Source organism: Schistocerca serialis, chromosome 2, assembly GCF_023864345.2.
Source record: "Schistocerca serialis cubense isolate TAMUIC-IGC-003099 chromosome 2, iqSchSeri2.2, whole genome shotgun sequence".
Lineage (NCBI taxonomy): Eukaryota > Metazoa > Arthropoda > Insecta > Orthoptera > Acrididae > Schistocerca > Schistocerca serialis.
The window spans coordinates 681677753-681702046 of NC_064639.1; the positions used below are offsets into that span (position 1 = coordinate 681677753).

The 24294-nt window shown below is 40.1% G+C and overlaps 1 protein-coding gene across 2 annotated transcripts in view; it reads right to left on the reverse strand.

Moving 5' to 3' along the window:
- LOC126457799 (protein chibby homolog 1) overlaps nt 1–24294 on the reverse strand; it is a 56266-nt gene that overhangs the window by 12219 nt on the left and 19753 nt on the right. For both annotated transcript variants that reach the window (XM_050094397.1, XM_050094396.1), the window contains one exon: nt 11579–11694. In XM_050094397.1, coding sequence (XP_049950354.1) covers nt 11579–11694 — 116 coding nt within the window. The remainder of the gene's footprint in view (nt 1–11578; nt 11695–24294) is intronic.

The following is a 24294-nucleotide window of genomic DNA, read 5'->3' on the forward strand; positions in this document are numbered from 1 at the left end:
CAACAATTAATTTTATATGATCATTCCACTTCAAATCGTTCCGTACGCACACTCCCAGATATTTTACAGAAGTAACTGCTACCAGTGTTTGTTCCGCTATCATATAATCATACAATAAAGGATCCTTCTTTCTATGTATTCGCAATACATTACATTTGTCTATGTTAAAGGTCAGTTGCCACTCCCTGCACCAAGTGCCTATCCGCTGCAGATCTTCCTGTATTTCGCTACAATTTTCTAATGCAGCAACTTCTCTGTATACTACAGCATCATCCGCGAAAAGCCGCATGGAACTTCCGACACTATCTACTAGGTCATTTATATATATTGTGAAAAGCAATGGTCCCATAACACTCCCCTGTGGCACGCCAGAGGTTACTTTAACGTCTGTAGACGTCTCTCCATTGATAACAACATGCTGTGTTCTGTTTGCTAAAAACTCTTCAATCCAGCCACACAGCTGGTCTGATATTCCGTAGGCTCTTACTTTGTTTATCAGGCGACAGTGCGGAACTGTATCGAACGCCTTCCGGAAGTCAAGAAAAATAGCATCTACCTGGGAGCCTGTATCTAATATTTTCTGGGTCTCATGAACAAATAAGGCGAGTTGGGTCTCACACGATCGCTGTTTCCGGAATCCATGTTGATTCCTACATAGTAGATTCTGGGTTTCCAGAAATGACATGATACGCGAGCAAAAAACATGTTCTAAAATTCTACAAGAGATCGACGTAAGAGATATAGGTCTATAGTTTTGCGCATCTGCTCGACGACCCTTCTTGAAGACTGGGACTATCTGTGCTCTTTTCCAATCATTTGGAACCCTCCGTTCCTCTAGAGACTTGCGGTACACAGCTGTTAGAAGGGGGGCAAGTTCTTTCGCGTACTCAGTGTAGAATCGAATTGGTATCCCGTCAGGTCCAGTGGACTTTCCTCTATTGAGTGATTCCAGTTGCTTTTCTATTCCTTGGACACTTATTTCGATGTCAGCCATTTTTTCGTTTGTGCGAGGATTTAGAGAAGGAACTGCAGTGCGGTCTTCCTCTGTGAAACAGCTTTGGAAAAATGTGTTTAGTATTTCAGCTTTACGCGTGTCATCCTCTGTTTCAATGCCATCATCATCCCGGAGTGTCTGGATATGCTGTTTCGAGCCACTTACTGATTTAACGTAAGACCAGAACTTCCTAGGATTTTCTGTCAAGTCGGTACATAGAATTTTACTTTCGAATTCAATGAACGCTTCACGCATAGCCCTCCTTACGCTAACTTTGACATCGTTTAGCTTCTGTTTGTCTGAGAGGTTTTGGCTGCGTTTAAACTTGGAGTGGAGCTCTCTTTGCTTTCGCAGTAGTTTCCTAACTTTGTTGTTGTACCACGGTGGATTTTTCCCGTCCCTCACAGTTTTACTCGGCACGTACCTGTCTAAAACGCATTTAACGATTGCCTTGAACTTTTTCCATAAACACTCAACATTGTCAGTGTCGGAACAGAAATTTTCGTTTTGATCTGTTAGGTAGTCTGAAATCTGCCTTCTATTACTCTTGCTAAACAGATAAACCTTCCTCCCTTTTTTTATATTCCTATTAACTTCCATATTCAGGGATGCTGCAACGGCCTTATGATCACTGATTCCCTGTTCTGTACATACAGAGTCGAAAAGTTCGGGTCTGTTTGTTATCAGTAGGTCCAAGATGTTATCTCCACGAGTCGGTTCTCTGTTTAATTGCTCGAGGTAATTTTCGGATAGTGCACTCAGTATAATGTCACTCGATGCTCTGTCCCTACCACCCGTCCTAAACATCTGAGTGTCCCAGTCTATATCTGGTAAATTGAAATCTCCACCTAAGACTATAACATGCTGAGAAAATTTATGTGAAATGTATTCCAAATTTTCTCTCAGTTGTTCTGCCACTAATGCTGCTGAGTCGGGAGGTCGGTAAAAGGAGCCAATTATTAACCTAGTTCGGTTGTTTAGTGTAACCTCCACCCATAATAATTCACAGGAACTATCCACTTCTACTTCACTACAGGATAAACTACTACTAACAGCGACGAACACTCCACCACCGGTTGCATGCAATCTATCCTTTCTAAACACCGTCTGTACCTTTGTAAAAATTTCGGCAGAATTTATCTCTGGCTTAAGCCAGCTTTCTGTACCTGTATAGTAAATGTGTGATCTTGTGTGGGTATGTTCCAGTAATATTGTATCCATAATTTGTATTATTTAGCATGTTGGATAGTGGGTTCAGAGCAAGGCAGAACCAGAAAGGACTTAATGAGTCTCCTTGGTATATTCCACGCTTAATCTGTATTGGCTGTGATATGATATTATTTGAATTTGTTTGGATATTAAGTGTGGTTTTCCAATTTTTCATTACTATGTTTAGGAACTGTATCAATTTAGGATCTACTTTGTATATTTCCAATATTTGTAGTAACCATGAGTGGGGTACACTATCAAAAGCTTTTTGGTAATCAATGTATGCGTAGTGTAGCGACCTTTATTTAGTTTTAGCTTGATATGTCACCTCTGCATCTGTTATCAGTTGCTCTTTACATCCTTGTGCTTCTTTGCAACAGCCTTTTTGTTCTTCATTTATAATTTTGTTCTGTGTTGTATGTGTCATTAATTTCTGTGTAATGACTGAAGTTAATATTTTGTATATTGTTGGTAAGCATGTTATGGGGCGATATTTAGATGGGTTTGCTGTGTCTGCTTGATCTTTAGGTTTCAGATAAGTTATTCCATGTGTAAGTGTATCAGGGAATGTGTATGGGTCTGCAATGTAACTGTTAAATACGTTAGATGTGAACTTCTTTAGCAAGAAATTTGCTATTTCATGTTTCCAGGGGCTTTCCAATTGTGAGTATAATTAATTGCTCGGGTGACTTCATGTTGGAAAATTATCACTTCAGGCATTTGTGGTATCATCTTGTATGTGTCTGTTTCTGCTTGTATCCACCGTGCATGCCTGTTATGCTGTACCGGGTTTGACCATATGTTGCTCCAGAAGTGTTCCATGTCTGTTATGTTTGGTGGATTGTCTATTTTAATGTGTGTGTTATCTATTGTCTGGTAAAATTTCTTCTGGTTTGTGTTGGATGTTTTGTTTTGTTTCCTTCTATTTTCACTTTCTTTGTATCTTCTAAGTCATTTGGCCAATGCTTGTAATTTCTACTTCTTTTCATCTAATTGCTCTATCGCTTCTTGTTGTGAGATTTTACCTAACTTATTGTTGTTTCCACTTGTGGTTTATTTGATGGTCTATGCAAGAATGGTCTAATGTCTGTATTTGTGTCTTTGTATTCTATATATGTCAGCTGAAATTTTTCTTCTATATCTAACATGTCTGTCACTTCGTGTTCTATTTGTGCTTGTTCTGGTGGCTGTCTTAAGATTTTGTTTTCCTCCGATTGTTTAATTGATGTGTGTTGTTCTTTGTTTGTTTGCTCTGGGATGTTTGAGTCCATTACTGTATTTTCTTCTTCTTCTGATTGCACATTATTTTGTTCCAGTATTTGTTGTACCCTCCCCCCATGAACCATGGACCTTGCCGTTGGTGGGGAGGCTTCCGTGCCTCAGCGATACAGATAGCCATACCGTAGGTACAACCACAACGGAGGGGAATCTGTTGAGAGGCCAGACAAACGTGTGGTTCCTGAAGAGGGGCAGCAGCCTTTTCAGTAGTTGCAAGGGCAACAGTCTGGATGATTGACTGATAACCAAAACGGCCTTGCTGTGCTGGTACTGCAAACGGCTGAAAGCAAGGGGAAACTATGGCCGTAATTTTTCCCAAGGGCATGCAGCTTTACTTTATGATTAAATGATGATGGCATCCTCTTGGGTAAAATATTCCGGAGGTAAAATAGTCCCCCATTCGGATCTCCGGGCGGGGACTACTCAAGAGGATGTCGTTATCAGGAGAAAGAAAACTGGCGTTCTACGGATCGGAGTGTGGAATGTCAGATCCCTTAATCGGGCAGGTAGGTTAGAAAACTTAAAAAGGGAAATGGATAGGTTAAAGTTAGATATAGTGGGAATTAGTGAAGTTCGGTGGCAGGAGGAACAAGACTTCTGGTCAGGTGACTACAGGGTTATAAACACAAAGTCAAATAGGGGTAATGCCGAAGTAGGTTTAATAATGAATAGGAAAATAGGAATGCGGGTAAGCTACTACAAACAGCATAGTGAACGCATTATTGTGGCCAAGATAGATACGAAGCCCACACCTACTACAGTAGTACAAGTTTATATGCCAACTAGCTCTGCAGATGATGAAGAAATTGAAGAAATGTATGATGAAATAAAAGAAATTATTCAGATAGTGAAGGGATACGAAAATTTAATAGTCATGGGTGACTGAAATTCTACAGTAGGAAAAGGAAGAGAAGGAAACATAGTAGGTGAATATGGATTGGGGCTATGAAATGAAAGAGAAAGCCGCCTGGTAGAATTTTGCACAGAGCACAACTTAATCATAGCTAACACTTGGTTTAAGAATCATGACAGAAGGTTGTATACATGGAAGAACCCTGGAGATACTAGAAGGTATGAGATAGATTATATAATGGTAAGACAGAGATTTAGGAACCAGGTTTTAAATTGTAAGACATTTCCAGGGGCAGATGTGGGCTCTGACCACAATTTATTGGTTATGAGCTGTAGATTAAAACTGAAGAAACTGCAAAAAGGTGGGAATTTAAGGAGATGGGACCTGGATAAACTGAAAGAACCAGAGGTTGTACAGAGATTCAGGGAGAGCATAAGGGAATAATTGACAGGAATGGGGGAAAGAAATACAGTAGAAGAAGAATGGGTAGCTTTGAGGGATGAAGTAGTGAAGGCAGCAGAGGATCAAGTAGGTAAAAAGACGAGGGCTAGTAGAAATCCTTGGGTAACAGAAGAAATATTGAATTTAATTGATGAAAGGAGAAAATATAAAAATGCAGTAAATGAAGCAGGCAAAATGGCTAAGCAGGGATGGCTAGAGGACAAATGTAAGGATGTAGAGGCTTATCTCACTAGGGGTAAGACAGATACTGCCTACACGAAAATTAAAGAGACCTTTGGAGATAAGAGAACCACTTGTATGAACATCAAGAGCTCAGATGGAAACCCAGTTCTAAGCAAAGAAGGGAAAGCAGAAAGGTGGAAGGAGTATATAGAGGATCTATACAAGGGCGATGTACTTGAGGACAATATTATGGAAATGGAAGAGGACGTAGATGAAGATGAAATGGGAGATACGATACTGCGTGAAGAGTTTGACAGAGCACTGAAAGACCTGTGTCGAAACAAGGCCCCGGGAGCACACAACATTCCATTGGAACTACTGACGGCCTTGGGAGAGCCAGTCCTGACAAAACTCTACCATCTGGTGAGCAAGATGTATGAAACAGGCGAAATACCCTCAGACTTCAAGAAGAATATAATAATTCCAATCCCAAAGAAAGCAGGTATGAAAATTACCGAACTATCAGTTTAATAAGCCACAGCTGCAAAATACTAACACGAATTCTTTACAGACGAATGGAAAAACTAGTAGAAGCCGACCTCGGGGAAGATCAGTTTGGATTCCGTAGAAATACTGGAACACGTGAGGCAATACTGACCTTACGACTTATCTTAGAAGAAAGATTAAGGAAAGGCAAACCTACGTTTCTAGCATTTGTAGACCTAGAGAAAGCTTTTGACAATGTTGACTGGAATACTCTCTTTCAAATTCTAAAGGTGGCAGGGGTAAAATACAGGGAGCGAAAGGCTATTTACAATTTGTACAGAAACCAGATGGCAGTTATAAGAGTCGAGGGACATGAAAGGGAAGCAGCAGTTGGGAAGGGAGTGAGACAGGGTTGTAGCCTGTCCCCGATGTTATTCAATCTGTATATCGAGCAAGCAGTGAAGGAAACAAAAGAAAAATTTGGAGTAGGTATTAAAATCCATGGAGAAGAAATAAAAACTTTGAGGTTCGCCGATGACATTGTAATTCTGTCAGAGACAGCAAAGGACTTGGAAGAGCAGTTGAACGGAATGGATGGTGTCTTGAAGGGAGGATATAAGATGAACACCAACAAAAGCAAAACGAGGATAACGGAATGTAGTCGAATTAAGTCGGGTGATGTTGAGGGTATTAGATTAGGAAGTGAGACACTTAAAGTAGTAAAGGAGTTTTGCTATTTGGGGAGCAAAATAACTGATGATGGTCGAAGTAGAGAGGATATAAAATGTAGACTGGCAATGACGAGGAAAGCGTTTCTGAAGAAGAGAAATTTGTTAACATCGAGTATAGATTTAAGTGTCAGGAAGTCATTTCTGAAAGTTTTTGTATGGAGTGTAGCCATGTATGGAAGTGAAATATGGACGGTAAATAGTTTGGACAAGAAGAGAATAGAAGCTTTCGAAATGTGGTGCTACAAAAGAATGCTGAAGATTAGATGGGTTGATCACATAACTAATGAAGAGGTACTGAATAGGATGGGGGAGAAGAGGAGTTTGTGGCACAACTTGACCAGAAGAAGGATCGGTTGGTAGGACATGTTCTGAGGCATCAAGGGATCACCAATTTAGTATTGGAGGGCAGCGTGGAGGGTAAAAATTGTAGGGGGAGACCAACAGATGAATACAATAAGCAGATTCAGAAGGATGTAGGTTGCAGTAGGTACTGGGAGATGAAGAAGCTTGTACAGGATAGAGTAGCATGGACAGCTGCATCAAACCAGTCTCAGGACTGAAGACCACAACAACAACAACATTTGTTGTACTTGTTGTTTGATTTTTTCTAATTCTGACTGGGGTATCCTGTTATTTTTGATTATTACATGGATCTGATCAGCTAGTCGTTGTTCTGTCAAAAATTTTAATTCTGAGTATCTGGTAATAAAAGTTGTGTATACTTGTGATCTGTATCCAGTTGTGTTGGTTCCTAAGTTTGCTGCTTGGTAATAACAGAACATGAGGTGTCGGTTAACTTCATCTCACCATCTCATCCTCTGTCTTTGTTTTCCTTCTAGAGTGGTTGCAGGAAGCATATCCTGCAAAACATCTCTATTTGGATTTAAATCATTTTCCGTGTGGCTAGCAGTGTCGTTACCATTGTGGACGGCCATAGGGTTCAAGCGTCGTCCCCGACCATGACAGCGCTTGTCCGAGGCTTCATTAGTTCTGTACTGAACCAACTAATCACACTAAAAGGGGGGTTAGCCCTATTAGTGGTTTGTTCTTTCCGTCGCCTTTTACGACTGGCAGAACATACCGGAGGCCTATTCTTTTCTTGGGCCTCCACAGGGTTATTATTATTATTATTATTAGTGCATTTTGCCACATTATGTAAAACAAGAACCATGGGCTTTGCAATAAGAGGTGGGAGTTGCTTGGGTGTCTCAATGAGACAGGCAACTGCAACAGAGGAGCCATACCATAGGTGCAACCACAACAGAAGCGTATTTGTGAAGAGACAAACATGTGGTTCCTGAATATGGGCAGTGGCTTTTTCAGTAACTGTAAGGACAACAGTCTAGATAGTTGACTAATTTGGCCTTATTAACATTAGCCAATGTTGCCTTGCTGTACTAGTACTGCAAATGGTTGAAAATAATGGGAAACTACAACTGTGATTTTTTCCCCCAAGAGCTTGTTGCACTACTGTATGGCATAATGTTGATGGATCCTCCTGAGCAAAATATTCTGGAGGTAAAAAGATTCTCCCATTCAGATATCCAGATGGCACTACCCATCACATTAAATAACACCCTAACATTCTACAATTCAAAGCACTGTCATGTAATCAAGCTTAAAGTATATTCTCAATACTTCAATATCAACACGTATGGGATAATTTCATTTTATAAATCAAAAAGTTCATAGAAAACTGGTCCAATTAAATTTCATAATTTCATGCATAACTACACTCTAAAAAACAATGCACCACATAGAAATTATCAAAATGGGACACAAATTAGCACATGTGATGTACATATAAATACAAGCAAATTATTACAATTTTGAAAAAATTGGATTATTTGTTCAAGAGAAAGAGCTTCACAAATTGAACAAATGAATAATGGATTAGTCTACATCTGGCCCTTATGCAAACAGTTATTTGCCTTGGCATTGATTGATATAGTTGTTTGATGTCCTTCTACTGAACATCATGTCAAATTCTGTCCAACTGGCATGTTGATCGTCAAAATCTCGACCTGGTTCAGGGGGGCCCCTGCCCATAACGCTCCAAATTTTTCAGTTGGGGAAACATCACATGACCTTGTTAGCCATGGTGGTGTTCTGCAAACACAAAGACAATCAGTAGAAATGCTCACCATGTGTGGGTGGACATTGTCTTGCTGGAATGTAAGTCCAGGATGACTTGCCATGAAGGGCGGGGTTGGGGTGGGGGGTGGGGGTGGGGGGGAAGCAGGCTGTAGTATATCGTTAATGTGTCACTGGTATGTAAGGATGCTGTGGATGACAATCAAAGAGGTCCTGTGAAATGAAATGGCACCTTAGACCATCAATCTTGATTGTCGGGCCACATGGTGGATGAATTTTATTTTGGTATCCCACCACTGTCCGGGGCATCTCCAGGTTTGTCTTCAGCCTGGACTTTCATACACTGGAGCAAAATTGTGTGCATTGATGAGTCCCACTTTGATCTGAACCCTTACTATGACCACTGAAGATGTCTCTGGAGATGTCCCAACAGCAGTGGGATAATAACCCAACTATCACCTGCCATATGATCCATGAACATGGGTTGAGATATGGGATGCCATTTCTTCTCATAGCAGGACCTCTTTGGTTGTCACCACAGCACCCTTACTGCACAGTGGTACATTGACAATATTCTACACCATGTTTTGTTAACCTCCATGACTATTCACCATGGGCTTTCATTTCAGCAATATAATGCCCACCTGCACACAGTGTGAGTTTCTATTGCTTGTCTTCATGCTTGCAGAACCCTACCTTGGCCAGCATGGTTGCTGGGTCGCTCCCCAATGGAAACACACTGGAGCATTGTGCGCAGGGCCCTCCAACCAGCTTGGGATTTTGATGATCTACTGTGCCAATTGGACAGAATTTGGCATGATATCCTTCGGAGGACATCCAAGAACCCTATCAATCAATGCCAAGATGAATAACTGCTTGCATAATGGGCCAGATGTGGACCAACAGATTACTGACTTGCTCAGTTTGTGAAGTCTTTCTCTTGAATAAATCATACAAATTGTAATCATTTGCCTGTTTATACAGGTACATCACATCCGCCAATTTCCGTCCCACTGGGATAATTCCTTCATGGTGTTTTTTTAAGAGTGTATTTTTATCTTACATGTTTAGAACAAAGTTTGAAGTTTTAACATAAAACACTGAGGATAATGTGCACAATTTCAATGGTTGCTTCACAATCCAGGCCATCTGGATCCTTCACTCTATCACCAACTTCTCTGAACTCTGCAGATGAGAGTTATCATTGCAACATATCCTTCACTCCCACAGTCACCCTGGCCTCGATCTCCGGTAACCCAATGTCTCTAACACTCTCCACCCAACAGTTTCTCCGTGCTTTGCCCTGCCACCTCCTCCCAATTTGCTTCCCCCACATCAGTGAACTTTGTTCCCCAACGGCTCTGACACTGAGAACTGTGCATCATATGCCTAGTCTGTGCACCTGCTAACTCTCCCTGCCACATTCCTAGCCACCAAACCGACTGCCTCCCTCCAAGCTGCTAGCTACCCACCCCCAACACCTCTCTCTGCCTTGTGCCTCTCTCTCCTCTACTTATCTCACCGAACACAACTCCCACTGCAACCTAGTCCAACTGAAAAAATGCAGCACTGGCATTGTGCATCCAGACAGTGCCATGTGAGAGTAAAGGCGTGTGTGTGTGTGTGTGTGTGTGTGTGTGTGTGTGTGTGTGTGTGTGTCAACAACTAAATGTTTCTGCTTTGTGGTGAGAGTTGTTCTTCACTCCTGAAGTATTTACGTTCTACCAGAACTTGCCTACAAAATTAAATTACCTAACAGCTAATCCTGTGCACGGTACACAGTCCAACAGGCAGGTTGCCTATCTAAAAGCATCCAGCAGCAACAGAAATTTGAATTTCAGTATTTTATATAGTTATAGACGAAATTTAAAAGAATAAAATGCCGTGATTACTAATTAGGAGTTATAATCTTGCACTAAATATTTAACATAAAACATTTAACACAGTAAGACAAGTATTATAGGATGTAAGCTGAAGGTGGAGGGAGGAGGGGGAAGGGAAAGGAATGGAATGGAAAGGAAAGGAAAGGAAAGCAACTGATACCAGCTGCACTGGTACTTTACATGGAACTGTCGCAACAAGTGAAAATGTGTGCATGACCAGATTTCAAAATAGTGAAGCTGGTCAACTGTTCACAAGCTGATGTCATGAGCATCCATGTAATGTGATCGAAGGACAGTGAAACAATGAGTAGGCGAAAAGGTGTTTGATGCCAGCACTGCATCACAAAACATAGTAGTTGGAAGGTTGTCCTCTTCGCGAAGCAGCATAGGTGGCTACCTGTGGCTGGTCTGCTGAAAGAGTACAATGCTGGTGCAGGTACAATGTTTTGGAGCACATCATTGAATGTAAAACTCCGCAGCATTTGATCCGCACATGTAGCTGTGCTGACCCAACAACATCAATTACATTTTCATTTGGCATGGAAATTTAGATTGGGCTGTGGATCAATGGAATTGTGTGACTGGATTGAATGAATCATGTTGTTACAGAAGGTCAATGGTTGTATCTGAGTACGCTGACATGCAAGCAAATAGCTCCTTGAATATGCAACGCACTGGCCGGTGGAAGCAGTATTAAGGTATGGGGGACATTTACACGGGCTTCCCTAGAAACTGTAGTAGTAATGATGATAGCTGCGGACTAGGTGAACACTGTCATGAACCATATGATCTCTCTCTTTGTGCTCGGAGTCTTCCCCAACAATGATGGTGTCTTCTGCCAGTGAAACTGTCCATGTCACGAAGCCAGAATCTTGTTACAGTGTTATAAAGAGCATGACAGTAAACTCATATTGAGTTCATGGCCACCAAATTTTCCCTGATTGGAACATAATGGAACACATCGGGGACACCAATCAAATGCCAGCTCAATTTTCACAAACTACTAGTCCTTAATTTATGGGAATTGCATGACCTGTACGGGAAAATTGGGTGTCATATACCTCCAGAAACTTACTGCGAACTTGCCGAATCCAGATCATCCAGACTCACTGCTGTACTGTGTTCCAAAAGCGCACCAACTCATTTTTAAGATGATGGTCGCAATGCTTTGGCTCATTAGTGTATCTATTCTACACTGCTAACGATTATAGAAAACAATATGCATCAGTGGAATATAATCTCAATTGTTTCATGAGGTCAAGTACAATACTTACGGAGTTGTGATATAACTTTCAGAACTGGTTATTTGACAGTGTCACAGGAGCTTTGAAAATATATAGCAAAATTTTAGGCAAGTGCTCAATGTTCAAAATGCTTTTCGTTTTATGGGTATGAATGAGAATGTTCATTATTTCCACAAGCTTACCATGTCAAGAAGAATTTCAAATTTCAGTTTAAGCAAATTGTTCTCATTCTCAAGATCTTGTAGCCTTTTCCTCAATTTCTTGTTTTCTTTGTGAATTCCACTTGTTGGGCCAGTCTCTGAAAAGTCAAGAAGAAGCTATGTAATTTGAGTGTCCCTGTGATTCTTGCATATTCCAGAGGGGCAAATGTTCAACTCCACAAAAAATGTAGAAACTTTCAGCTCAGAGGAACAGTAGTTTAAGAGAAACACAATGCTATTTCATTCTCACATTCCAATTGTTATTCAATTTATAATCACTTTGTGAATGTAAAGCACTCAAACATATTAAAGATACCAGTCCACCACAATGTGACAAGGTGGAAGAAGGCAATGAAAACTCCATCTCACCCACAAAGAATTATGAACAACATGAAATGGAATTGTGTTCTGTGCTTCACATCTAGCATCTACTAAGATAAAAACTGAAATGTTAAATGAAACAGAACTAAAATTACTACCCTGAAAAAAAGATTTTGGGGTGTGCCAATGATAGGGCTACAAACTGATTAATTATCCATATTCATACAAAATACTTAACTATAGTCACCAGTAACAATAAGTGATATTGTGCTACAATGATATTTAACTACAATCAATGTCAGATGCTTTAAACTGCCACGCAATTAGTCTCAATCACTCTAGTTTCTGCTAACTCAGAACAAGAGAACTGTGAGGTAAAAAAAAGTTTGTATATCTAATATATCCTGAACATACACTTTCTACTTTCCTCTACCTTTACATGTAGCAATGACACATTTAAACATACCATGAGCTCCGTCCTCGAACCACTCACATTTATATAATGTGACACTTTATAACAAATTCTTAAGACCGGGATGTTAAATACTTTCAGACAGGGCCATGAGACGTGGCTCCAGTCCCCACCCACCCTCCCCACCCCGTCCCACATGTAGGAGTGTCATTTAGCACTTCTGAAGAATGGGTTTAAGAATACAAAGTTCTGAAACAGTAAACAATTCTCCCACGTTGCATACAGACCTCACATTAAGTTCTTACAGCTTAACTTAGAAAATAAATACTTCATTGATATTTTCACCATTACTTCAGAAAATAAACTAATAAATCAAAGGAGAGTTAAGACAGTAATGTATTTTTCAACCAATGAAGTATAAACGATGTTACAAAAAGGTACGGCCAAACTTTCAGGACACATTCCTCACACATAAAGAAAGAAAATATGTTATGTGGACATGCGTCCGGAAATGCTTACTTTCCATGTTAGAGCTCATTTTATTACTTCTCTTCAAATCACATTATTCATGGAATGGAAACACACAGCAACAGAACGTACCAGATTGACTTCAAACACTTTGTTACAGGAAATGTTCAAAATGTCCTCCGTTAGCGAGGATACACATCCACCCTCCGTCGCATGGAATCCCTGATGCAGCCCTGGAGAATGGCGCATTGTATCACAGCCGTCCACAATACGAGAACGAAGAGTCTCTACATTTGGTACCGGGGTTGCGTAGACAAGAGCTTTCAAATGCCCCCCTAAATGAAAGTCAGGAGGGTTGAGGTCAGGAGAGCGTAGAGGCCATGGAATTGGTCCGCCTCTACCAATCCATCGGTCACCGAATCTGTTGTTGAGAAGCGTATGAACACTTCGACTGAAATGTGCAGGAGCTCCATCGTGCAAGATCCACATGTTGTGTCGAACTTGTAAAGGCACACGTTCTAGCAGCACAGATAGAGTATCCCGTATGAAATCATGATAACGTGCTCCATTGAGCATAGGTGGAAGAACATGGGGCCCAATCAAGACATCACCAACAATGCCTGCCCAAACGTTCACAGAAAATCTGTGTTGATAACGTGATTGCACAATTGCGTGTGGATTCTCATCAGCCAACACATGTTGATTGTGAAAATTTACAATTTGATCACATTGGAATGAAGCCTCATCCGTAAAGAGAACATTTGCCCTGAAATGAGGATTGACACATTGTTGGATGATCCATTCGCAGAAGTGTACCCGTGGAGGCCAATCAGCTGCTGATGGTGCCTGCACACGCTGTACATGGTACGGAAACAACTGGTTCTCCCGTAGCACTCTCCATACAGTGACGTGGTCAATGTTACCTTGTACAGCAGTAACTTCTCTGATGCTGACATTAGGGTTATCGTCAACTGCACGAAGAATTGCCTCGTCCATTGCAGGTGTCCTCGTCATTCTAGGTCTTCCCCAGTCGCGAGTCATAGGCTGGAATGTTCCGTGCTCCCTAAGACGCTGATCAATTGCTTTGAACATCTTCCTGTCGGGACACCTTCGTTCTGGAAATCTGTCTCGATACAAACGTACCGCACCACGGCTATTGCCCTGTGCTAATCCATACATCAAATGGGCATCTGCCAACTCCGCATTTGTAAACATTGCACTGACTGCAAAACCACGTTCGTGATGAACACTAACCTGTTGACGCTAAGTACTGATGTGCTTGATGTTAGTACTGTAGAGCAATGAGTCGCATGTCAACACAAGCACCTAAGTCAACATTACCTTCCTTCAATTGGGCCAACTGGCGGTGAATCGAGGAAGTACAGTACATACAGACGAAACTAAAATGAGCTCTAACATGGAAATTAATCGTTTCCAGACACATGTCCACATAACGTCTTTTCTTTATTTGTGTGTGAGGAATGTTTCCTGAAAGTTTGGCCGTACCTTTTTGTAACACCCTGTATACTACAGTGCCAATGATGACAGGACTTCACAGAAAATTAATTGTGTGTAGCATTTATTGTCTCAGTACAGTGTATGTCTCCCACTGGCCATTATCACACCCTGTATTCATCTGGGAACACCTTCTAATAAGTTGACTTTAGGTATTTCCTTCAGTCCCTCCAATTCCATGACAAAGTCCTGTGGGCAGTCTTAATGTGCCTTTTGAGCAGTCCTGTTATCACAGCCCCATTAGTTGTGGACAGTACTTGAGCGATGATGAAACGTGGGGTGGCTCCTTTCTAACATCGTAAGAAGTGAGAGGGAGTAGAAGCTCTTTTCAGTTACTTAGGACAGATGAGGGAAAGCGAGATGATCGCTACCAAACTAGGAAGTATCCTAGTTGTCAAATAGGTATAGTTTAAACAGTTAAACAATTTATTTCCTGTACAAGCCTATACCTCAATGGAAGAGGTGTGCGTCTTACTGTGCTTTTACTCTTATAGGTCACTGGCCTAACTCATTCGAGAGACACAACTTGCATCATAGCACACTCTTCTGATCACACTAACAATATGGGTTCCTAGCTACTAGAGGAGAGCACTGTCCCTCAGCCTATTCTGATTACTTATAGAGATTACATATAGTTCACTCTGTTCCCTTAACCTTGCAGTTGTGCTGTTTTTTGTAACATGAGTGGGCGTGTGGCATACTTTGTACAAGAATAAGTGTCTTTATGTTACCAAGGTATGTATGAGGAATACCATAGTTTAAACTTAGTATAATTCAACAAGATAAAATAAACTTACATTATACGAGCTAAATCACTTGTTTAGTTAAACAATAATAAAATAGATTTTCATTTTACCATTTTGTTGCGACAGTAATGACCCACTTGAAGCATTAAACAGTGCAGTTGAGTTGCATCAGATCCCAGCCAACTGCTTATTCATTTGCTAACTATCTCGTAGGCAACTGCCTAATTGTGGGATTGTACTGCTAGCTCATAATCTAGGTCATCATCTTGCACAGATAGTAAATTTTTTCTCACCTAGCACACTGTTTATTTTATATTATTGCTGGTATCTTGGACATATAACAACACAACTTATCACAGTGTTAACTCAAGCAACGATGAACAAATACATATGGGCTTGCAATAGTAAAACAACAATGGAATGGTACAAGACAATGTTATTTGTCAGTAGTGCTCTTTATATACTGCTACACCTGCTCAAGGTCTCATTAATCAGCTTTGTCAGAGCTGAATCCTTTGCCATGGTTCATCTTCACTTTCTAGAAACATTTACATCACTACAATTGTTCTTCTATTATCTTACACACAGACAAAGACACAAAATATTTCTGTTGCTCTGCAGTTGTCCTACTCAGTTGCTCTCCAAAATGAAATACAGTTTGACCTCACATATTCCTTACTGGGTAAGTGGCACTCAATATTGTAATGTCAAGGGTTCACTGGTGAACTATGAGACATCCAGTTACATGTTCTGACTCAGACTGCTCCAGTGCTGCAGAAGCTAACATGCTACTATGCATACTTATGATGGGCTCTTATTTACAGAACACCAATGGCTATTTGCTTCGTGTTCACAGGGTGTCTTGTCACATAGCTTCTATTTTCTCTTACTGCTTCCCCAATTTCTGGAAACTTACAACTGTGGTTGGAACGATTTTCATTCTCGTGGCTTAACTAGCACGTCTTTGTTTTCATCCACTGACATATCTACTGTTACCTAGAGACATGTTGATGCAGTACAGTGTCCATCATGCTGAGGCTTTGGGTGCACCACTTTCCCCTTTGTATGTTGACATCACTAAGTTTGCTCACTTGAAGGACTTTCTGCCAAAACTGTCTAATATTTATTGATGGGAGTCATCATTCAGATCAATGAGGGGTGTTCTCTTATACTTAACATTAATGGAATTTGACAGTTCGGGGTGTATATGTGGACAAGGAAAAAAAATTCCCAGATTTCCCAGTTAAAAATACACTTTCTCCCAGGTGAAAATACAATTTCTGTGTTAAGTGACAGTATACTCTTCCTTGGCACTGTAAAACTCATCAATCCTTTGAATGTTTATGGTTATATATACGGATATAGAATTTCCTGGCACTTTAGAAAACTAAACTCAGTGGGGAAAAATATGTTTTGAAAGACCTTTGAAATGCAGCAACAAGTACGCTGCATATTTTTGTATTACGAAGGTATAAATTTGAATTCCACCTAATACCGCATGTCACTTTCCGAAGCATTGAAATCTAGATTGCTATGTGCTTTTGTAAGCCAGTCATAGCTCACGTCACATGAGCTCACCAGCTGATGACAGCATAAGACACGTGATGTAGTCATCCAATAGCAAGATCACTCTTAAGTAGCGCGAACACACAAATAATAAAAGTTAATAGTTTAAATTAATATTATTCTGTAGTAGCGGGATACAGTAACATCCTTTGTTAGAGTATTGGTTCTTACCAGTCAAAATCACAAAAATTTAACTGAAAACTAAAGCATTGTAAAATTCCCAGAATTCTAAACAATCCCGGCTTCTTCCCGATTTTCTTCCAGATGAAAAAATTCCCGGGTTTTTCCCAGATATACTGGTTGTCCTGGGTCGTATACACCCTGTAGTTATAACACTGCAAGTGTTCTCACGGACAGTCCATGACAGACTGCAACCAGATACAATGTCAATATGTTATTTTTACTTTTGTTCATTACCAACTGTTATTATAAAAATCTGTATTATTTAATCATTAATACTTGGTTTGAGAATCATGAAACAAGACTGCATATATGGAAGTCATCTGGAGGCACCAAAATGTTTCAGATAGAATATTAAGACAGACAGTCTAAGACTGAAAAACTTTTTCAGGTTATATGTGAACACTGATTATTAGTTGTGGACTGCAGATTAAAACTGGAGGAACTGCAGAAAAAAGAAGGTGGGACCTGGGTAAACAGAAAGAACCAATAGTTATTGAGGATTTCATTTGTGTTTGGTGTTATAAATATTAATCCTGCAAAGTACTATAGATCACTCAAATTGCCGACTGACAGATCTCGAAAAGCTTTTGTATAATAATCAATACTGTTGTCGACATGTGGCCTTTTCTTCAGTTCATGCCTATACGGAAAGATGATGATTTGGCTCAAGGGAATGCATGGAGTGGAGAAACGGTTACATAGCATGTGTGTCAGAGGGGTCATGAGAGGGGGGAATGTTTACTTGTTTCTCAGATAGTACTGGCAACCCATGGAAGCACTCACCTCATACTGATCAGCAGCTACGGTAATAAATAACACATGGAAGTAACAAAGACTCGCGAAAATGGATTATACAGGCATTCATGTTTAAACACAGTCATTACATTAACTGACTCTCACAACACAACAACATTTTACAATGCTTCAAAAGAGCCAGTCCTAATAGAGCGCTTAAGTTGGCAGCAATTAAAAATTGAGGACAGTCAACAAAAAATTTTCTGATTTGTATAGTTTTCTTTGCGTAATTGTACCTAATATACTGTTCAGTGATCACACGTGTATTCATTTACTTCTAAAGTGAATAAATTATCGTCATGTGATCTTGAAGTGAAGGAGATGTAAAACAAAGTATGCCAGACTTTTTATATTTATACCTCCACGTCCCCTATTCCCAGAAAATGCAATGCAATTGTGCAGTGGAAATTAATTGTGACTAAATCTTCTGTTAACATACCAACCCTGTACGAGGGAGCTGGCCACAGAATTTCATAATTGCAAGACCTTGCGGGAGTATCAACAAGTACGACAAGAAAGGATAGTGTTCCATCGCATTAGCAGGTCATACAGAAAGCAGGACATCATTGCTTTGTGCAAACTGAGTAGCTAGCATCAGCAGGAGCTTAGTAAAGCAATACGACTGAGAAGTATCACATCACCTGGTTACGTGAAGTAAGAAGCCGTGTCGCTAACACAAGAATGCACACTGAATATTGTTACAAACCAGTATGCTGGTATAACAAATGCGTTAAGCAAATAGGGTGCAGTATGAACTGCTGATACATTCATATTAGGGAAGCCTATGCGGTCATTACAAGTGATGTTGGGTCAACACCAGCCAATATTTCACACTATAAATATTCCAGCATTTGAGTTCAGAAGGGAGTTGGTCAGAAGGATCGATGTCATAGAAAAATGCTTGTACTCGATTCACGGGCACGGTATTAAAATGGGGTATAAGTCTGTTGTAGATTTCCTTCTCTACTCAACACCGCCAACAGCCGCCGAAGAGATGTCTTCCTCTCCGTAATCACCAGTCAGGAGTTCGGTGCTGCTGACAGCTCCAATGCAGATGGGAAGGCCTGGGGGTCTTCCGTGTCAACTTGGACCAGGACACCAGTGTTCTTGACACTTCAGTGGAGCCATGGGTCCTACCTGCATGACAGGCCAGGGTCGGCGCACTTCTCGACCACACGACAACTGTCATTGCGGTTCTGAGAGTAGAGATGAACCACAGAAATGGGAGGGGACCGAGGACCTCCTAGGCTGGCGTGTGTAAGTCACATATGCATGTGCCACCTTCTTCGAGTGCGGAGGGTGGAGACGCAAAATCCACTTCCAGTGTAGCTGCCAGGCGCTCGCGGCACACCTGGACAAGCAGCGGCAGAGGACTGCCTTAGAATCGCTAAAGGAGAGATGTATTTGCAGAAACAATAAATGGTTAAAAGACACTCTTCTCTTACTGCACCCACCGGCGTACACAGGTTACAACTGGCTCCTCTTCCCTGAAGAATTAGCGAGTGGTGAACTGGAAGAGTGCCTCCTGACACACCATCCATCTGCCACGCCTTCAAATAGTCACCACCTGCACTTCCTTAACCTCCCTTAAAATCATGGTCAGATGTTGGTCGCCCTAGCAACAACTGAATGAAACAGGGGGAAAGAATACAATAAGAGATGAGTGGGTAGCTTTGAGAGATGAAATAGTGAAGGAAGCTGAGGATCAAGTAGGAAAAAAGACCAAGCCCAATAGAAATACTTGGGTAATACACGATATATTGAATGTAATTTACATCATCATGGAATACATATGTTTAAAAATGAAATCGACAGGAAGCGCAAAAAGCAAAGTAGCAATGGCTACAGGAGAAGTGCAAAACTTTAGAAACAAGCTTGACTATCGGAAAAATATATGTTACCGAAAGGAAAATTAATTAAAGCTATAGAGAAAAGAGGTTGTATGAATGTCAAGGGCTGAAATGGCAAGGCAGTTTTTAGCAAACAAGGGAATGCTGAAAGATGGGAGAAACACAGGAGGGTAAGGCAATATCACAGAAAGGAAACAGGCAACAGACAAAGAAGACATGGTTATACAATGAATACTAACAAAAGTAGAATAAGGATAAGGGCATGCAGGCAAATTAAATTAAATAATTCTGAGACAATCTAATTAGGAAATCAGTGGTCGAATTTTGCTATTTGGCAGCAAAATGGTCAAAGTAGAGAGAATATTAAATTTGTATTGTAGTCTTCTCTTGAAAACCAATTTACTTGCTAAGACTGCTACATTAACACAATTACTGGCTTACTGGTTCTAGCAATATATTGCCTGCCATCCCCAGATCTATAATAGAAAATATGTTGATGTTGCAGGCTTACAGTCAAATAAATAAAAAAATGAAGTAGGGCATACACAACAGCTCAATGACAAAAATTACATACCCAAAAAAACAGGCAATGAAAGTTATATCATACACTGCTTGCACCACTCTCCCACACGAGGACTATACAATATGCTGTAAAATAACAACTCTCACAAAATTCTTCTCATGTGGATGGACACAATCCAAAGGCAACATATAATAATAAGTAGCTTTAACTAGTAAATAAAAACATACCATAAACAAGTCGAGACATTACTGTGACATGCCAGATGTTCTATCAAAGTGTGTACAACTTTGAGTACACATGGGTTGAACAAGACAGACACATGCCACATCTTGCCACTTCATGGTATAAAGCCAGCTTGGCTATGACAGAGTAATTGACAAGTGGATTTGGAGTGTAAAAGAAACTAGTGCTGAGATGTCCAACCAGATGGTGGTCTGCACTGCCTGATGTCAATTGCAACAAATGTAAAGGGGTCACAGTTTTGTTTTAACATTAGAATTAACAGAAGAAATGTAACATCAAAGTAGGAACATCAACAATGATAGATTTCTACTTACACTTTCTTAAAGATGACATGTTAAATTTCAAACAGGCACAATCAAAGAACAAAATGGAATTGCAGCCCGAGCTGCTGGAGTTGGTAGTCATGTGTGCATGAGGTGCACTTGTTTGTTTGTATGAATGGTGTGTGTTTTTCTTTTTCTGATGAAGACTGTTGCTGAAAGCTTTGTATAAATGTCTTTTAACTGTGTCTGTCTGCAACTTAATGAGTCACCTTTAAGGTAAGTAGCAATCGATCTTTTCCTACATTGTTGATACTCCTACTTGGAATTTCCATTGTTTAAGACCAAAGCTGACTACAACAAGTACCTAATAACAATGGCAAAGTTTACTCAAATTGCATATAAAATAATCAGTGTGCTGCAAACTGTCATGGATGGTTGCCTATGCCATCAGATAAAAACTGGACAATTTGCGAGATGACAACATAATACATTATGTGCATTAAGACTTTCATACTGTACAATATATGTAATAGAATTGTTCTAAGGGGAAAGCTACACAATTGATATTTACAGAATTATGAAATAGGATTTGACCTTATTGATCAGTTTCAGGGCAAGCAAAGGATGACAATCAACAATACGTAGAAGGAAATAGAACAACAAGCTTCCACACAATGAAAGACTGTAATATAAAACATTAGGTTGGTGTGTAAGCTAGTAGCATTTTCCCACAAGATTAATAAACACAACAGACACACATATCAGATTTTAGTCATCAGTAATGTATTCCCCTTTGCTATTTAAAACAGTCTGTCAGTGCTGGGGTAACTTTTCAATTCCACAACTGTAGAAATCATAGTTTTGAGGAGAAGAACTTGTCGATCATGATCGGAGCACATTTTCATCTGGAAAGGAAGTTCCTTGAAGGCAAGAGAGTGCAAAAAATGAAAATCTGAGGGCACAAGATCAGGCAAAAAGGTGGCTGTGGAACAACTTCCCAACCCAACTCCTGTATAGCGCCTTTTGTCAGCCTAGCAAAATGGACAAAGGCGGAAATACGGAAGCGTCTGAGGACAAACTAAATATAAACAAATTTAGACACCCACCCCCATACAAAACCACACAAAACGACGAAAAAACTGACATCACAAATACCACTAACCACAATAATCATCTGGAATCGGACACTTCCCTTGACCTATATAGCTCAACAGCAGCTCCCGATCTCATAAATTGGGATCGAACACTTCCCTTGACCTATATAGTTCAACAGCAACTCCCGATCCCATAAATTAGGATCTAACACTTCCCTTGACCTATATAGCTCAATAACATCTCCCGATACCAGCCACACATTGGGATCAAACACTTCCCTTGACCTGTTATCCTTACGACATCTCCACATACAGCCGTCCCTGGTCCGAGATGCCGGAACTTTAAGTAAGCCTCATTTCTTCACGACATACTGAACACTTCACAACTTCATCCAAAAATCCAAATAGTTGAAGAAATTTTATTAGAGACAATGTACTGCCCCCATCATAGGCGACAACCGAAAACTGTTGACCCTGTCAGTCATATCCATACCTACCACAGACATAAAAAATGCAATTTACCAAAATTCGCACACGACGCCACACTCGCAAACTAAACCAAAAACATCACCTAACACACCATCAGAGAGCACCACCGATCACATCAAAATGACACCTACAAACACACCACTCTCACAAACTAAATTCCGTGCCGTCGTGACGTCACACACCACAACAGCCTTATGTCACGGGTCAAAGCCGATGGGTGGGATCGGACGCTTCGGTCGACCCCGAAGGCATTATCATGGAGTAGCATCACTTCACACAGTCTTACTGGTCATTTTTCTCAGACAGGACCTGCAAGATGTCTCAGCTGTTGACAATAAATGTCAGCGGTGATGGTTACACCTCAGGTAAACAATTCATAGTACACCACACCGTCGCTGTTCCTCTAGATGCATAACATTATCTTTTGTGGAAGCATGCAGTTCTTTGTATGGGGAGTTGCTGCTTTGTTTGGGCTCAATTATTCCTTTCTTTTCCTTATGTTAGCATAAAGATGCCATTTCTCATCACAAGTAATGATACAGGATAGGAATGGTGGTGGTGTTCATGACCCAATTGAATGACTAACATGCAGAGATGCACATATGGCCAATCACCGATTTTTGTGATTTTGGCTTAGAGCATACGGTACCCATACACCTGATTTTTGAACTTTCCACATTGCATGCAGAAGTCACAATGGTGGAATGATAAAAGATAATTACATTTGCCAGTTCTCGAGTACAGTGACTTGGACCATTGGGGATTAATGTGTTTAAACAAACTTCATCAAATCCCGAAGGTCTTCGTGAATGTGGGGAGTGACTAATACTGAAACGATCCTCCTTGAAACAAGAGAACCATTTTCTTGCCATGCTCTGTCCAATTCCATTATCCCTACACACAGTGAAAATGTTTCTGGATGCTTCTGCTGCTGTCAGCCCTCTACTGAACTCAAACAGAAGATGATGTCAAAAATGTTCTATTTCTCCACATCGCATTCCAATTTCTAGCATCCACTGCTCCACTCACTATCTCCAAATGACAATACGTAAACTCAAATAGCAACAGTGAATTACAAATAAATAATGAAAAATGATAAATAAGCTCACAGGAACTGGAATACTAACATGAAAAACAAAAATGCTACGAACTTATGCACCAACCTAATACACTCATGTGCAAAAATTTTTTTACGAAAAATATGTACCAATAAAAAACACTTTACCTGGTGGTCTAGGCAGCCATCAATAATAATTTACAGCTACTGTTTCTTTTATACACAATTTGCACAAATTTTGATATTACGATTACTATGTTGATGTTACATTTCTTTTGTTCATTCCAATGTTAAAACAAAAATGTGCCCCCTTTACATTTGTTGTAATTGACATCAGGCAGTGCAGACCACCATCGGGTTGGACCTCTAAGCACTAGTTTCCATTATATTCCGAATCCACTTGTCAGTTACTCTGCTGCAGCCAACCTGACTTTAGACCACGAAGCAGCAAGATGTAGCATGTGTATGTCTTGTTCATGCCACATGTACGCAAAGTTGTTCACATTTTATGTCGCAAATTGTCCAGTTCTTGTCTGATGGCGTAGGCAATCATCCATGACAGTTTCCAGCATACTTTTTATTTTATACACAATTTGAGTAAACTTTGCCATTGTGATTAGGTAGTCAACTTTGATCTTAAACAATGGAAATTCTAGGTAGGACTACAAACAATGTAGGAAAAGATTGATTGGTACTTATTACAGACGACAAATTAAGCTGCAGACAAATCACACTTTATGGAACACCTTGTATATCACTGTAATGCCTCAACTTTTTTATGGTACTTTTTATCTAAAAATTTTACTTGTTAGAGCTATTTATTACTTATGTTAAATTTGGATTGTACCCATCCACATGAGCAGAATTTTATTACAGATGTTATTTTACAGCATATTGAATAGTCCTTGTATGAGAGAATGGTGCAAGCAGTGTATGATATAACTTCCACTGCCCATTTGTTTGGTTACGGAACTTTTGTCATTAAGTGGTTGTGCATTCCCTACTACTTTTTTATTTCTTTGACTGTAAGCCTGTAACATCACCATATTTTATTTTTATAGAGCTGAGGATGGCAACACATACTACTGAAACTAGTGATCCAGTAATTGTGTTAATGTAGCAATCTTAGAAAATAAATTTGTTTTCAAAAGAAGACTACAATAGAATATTATA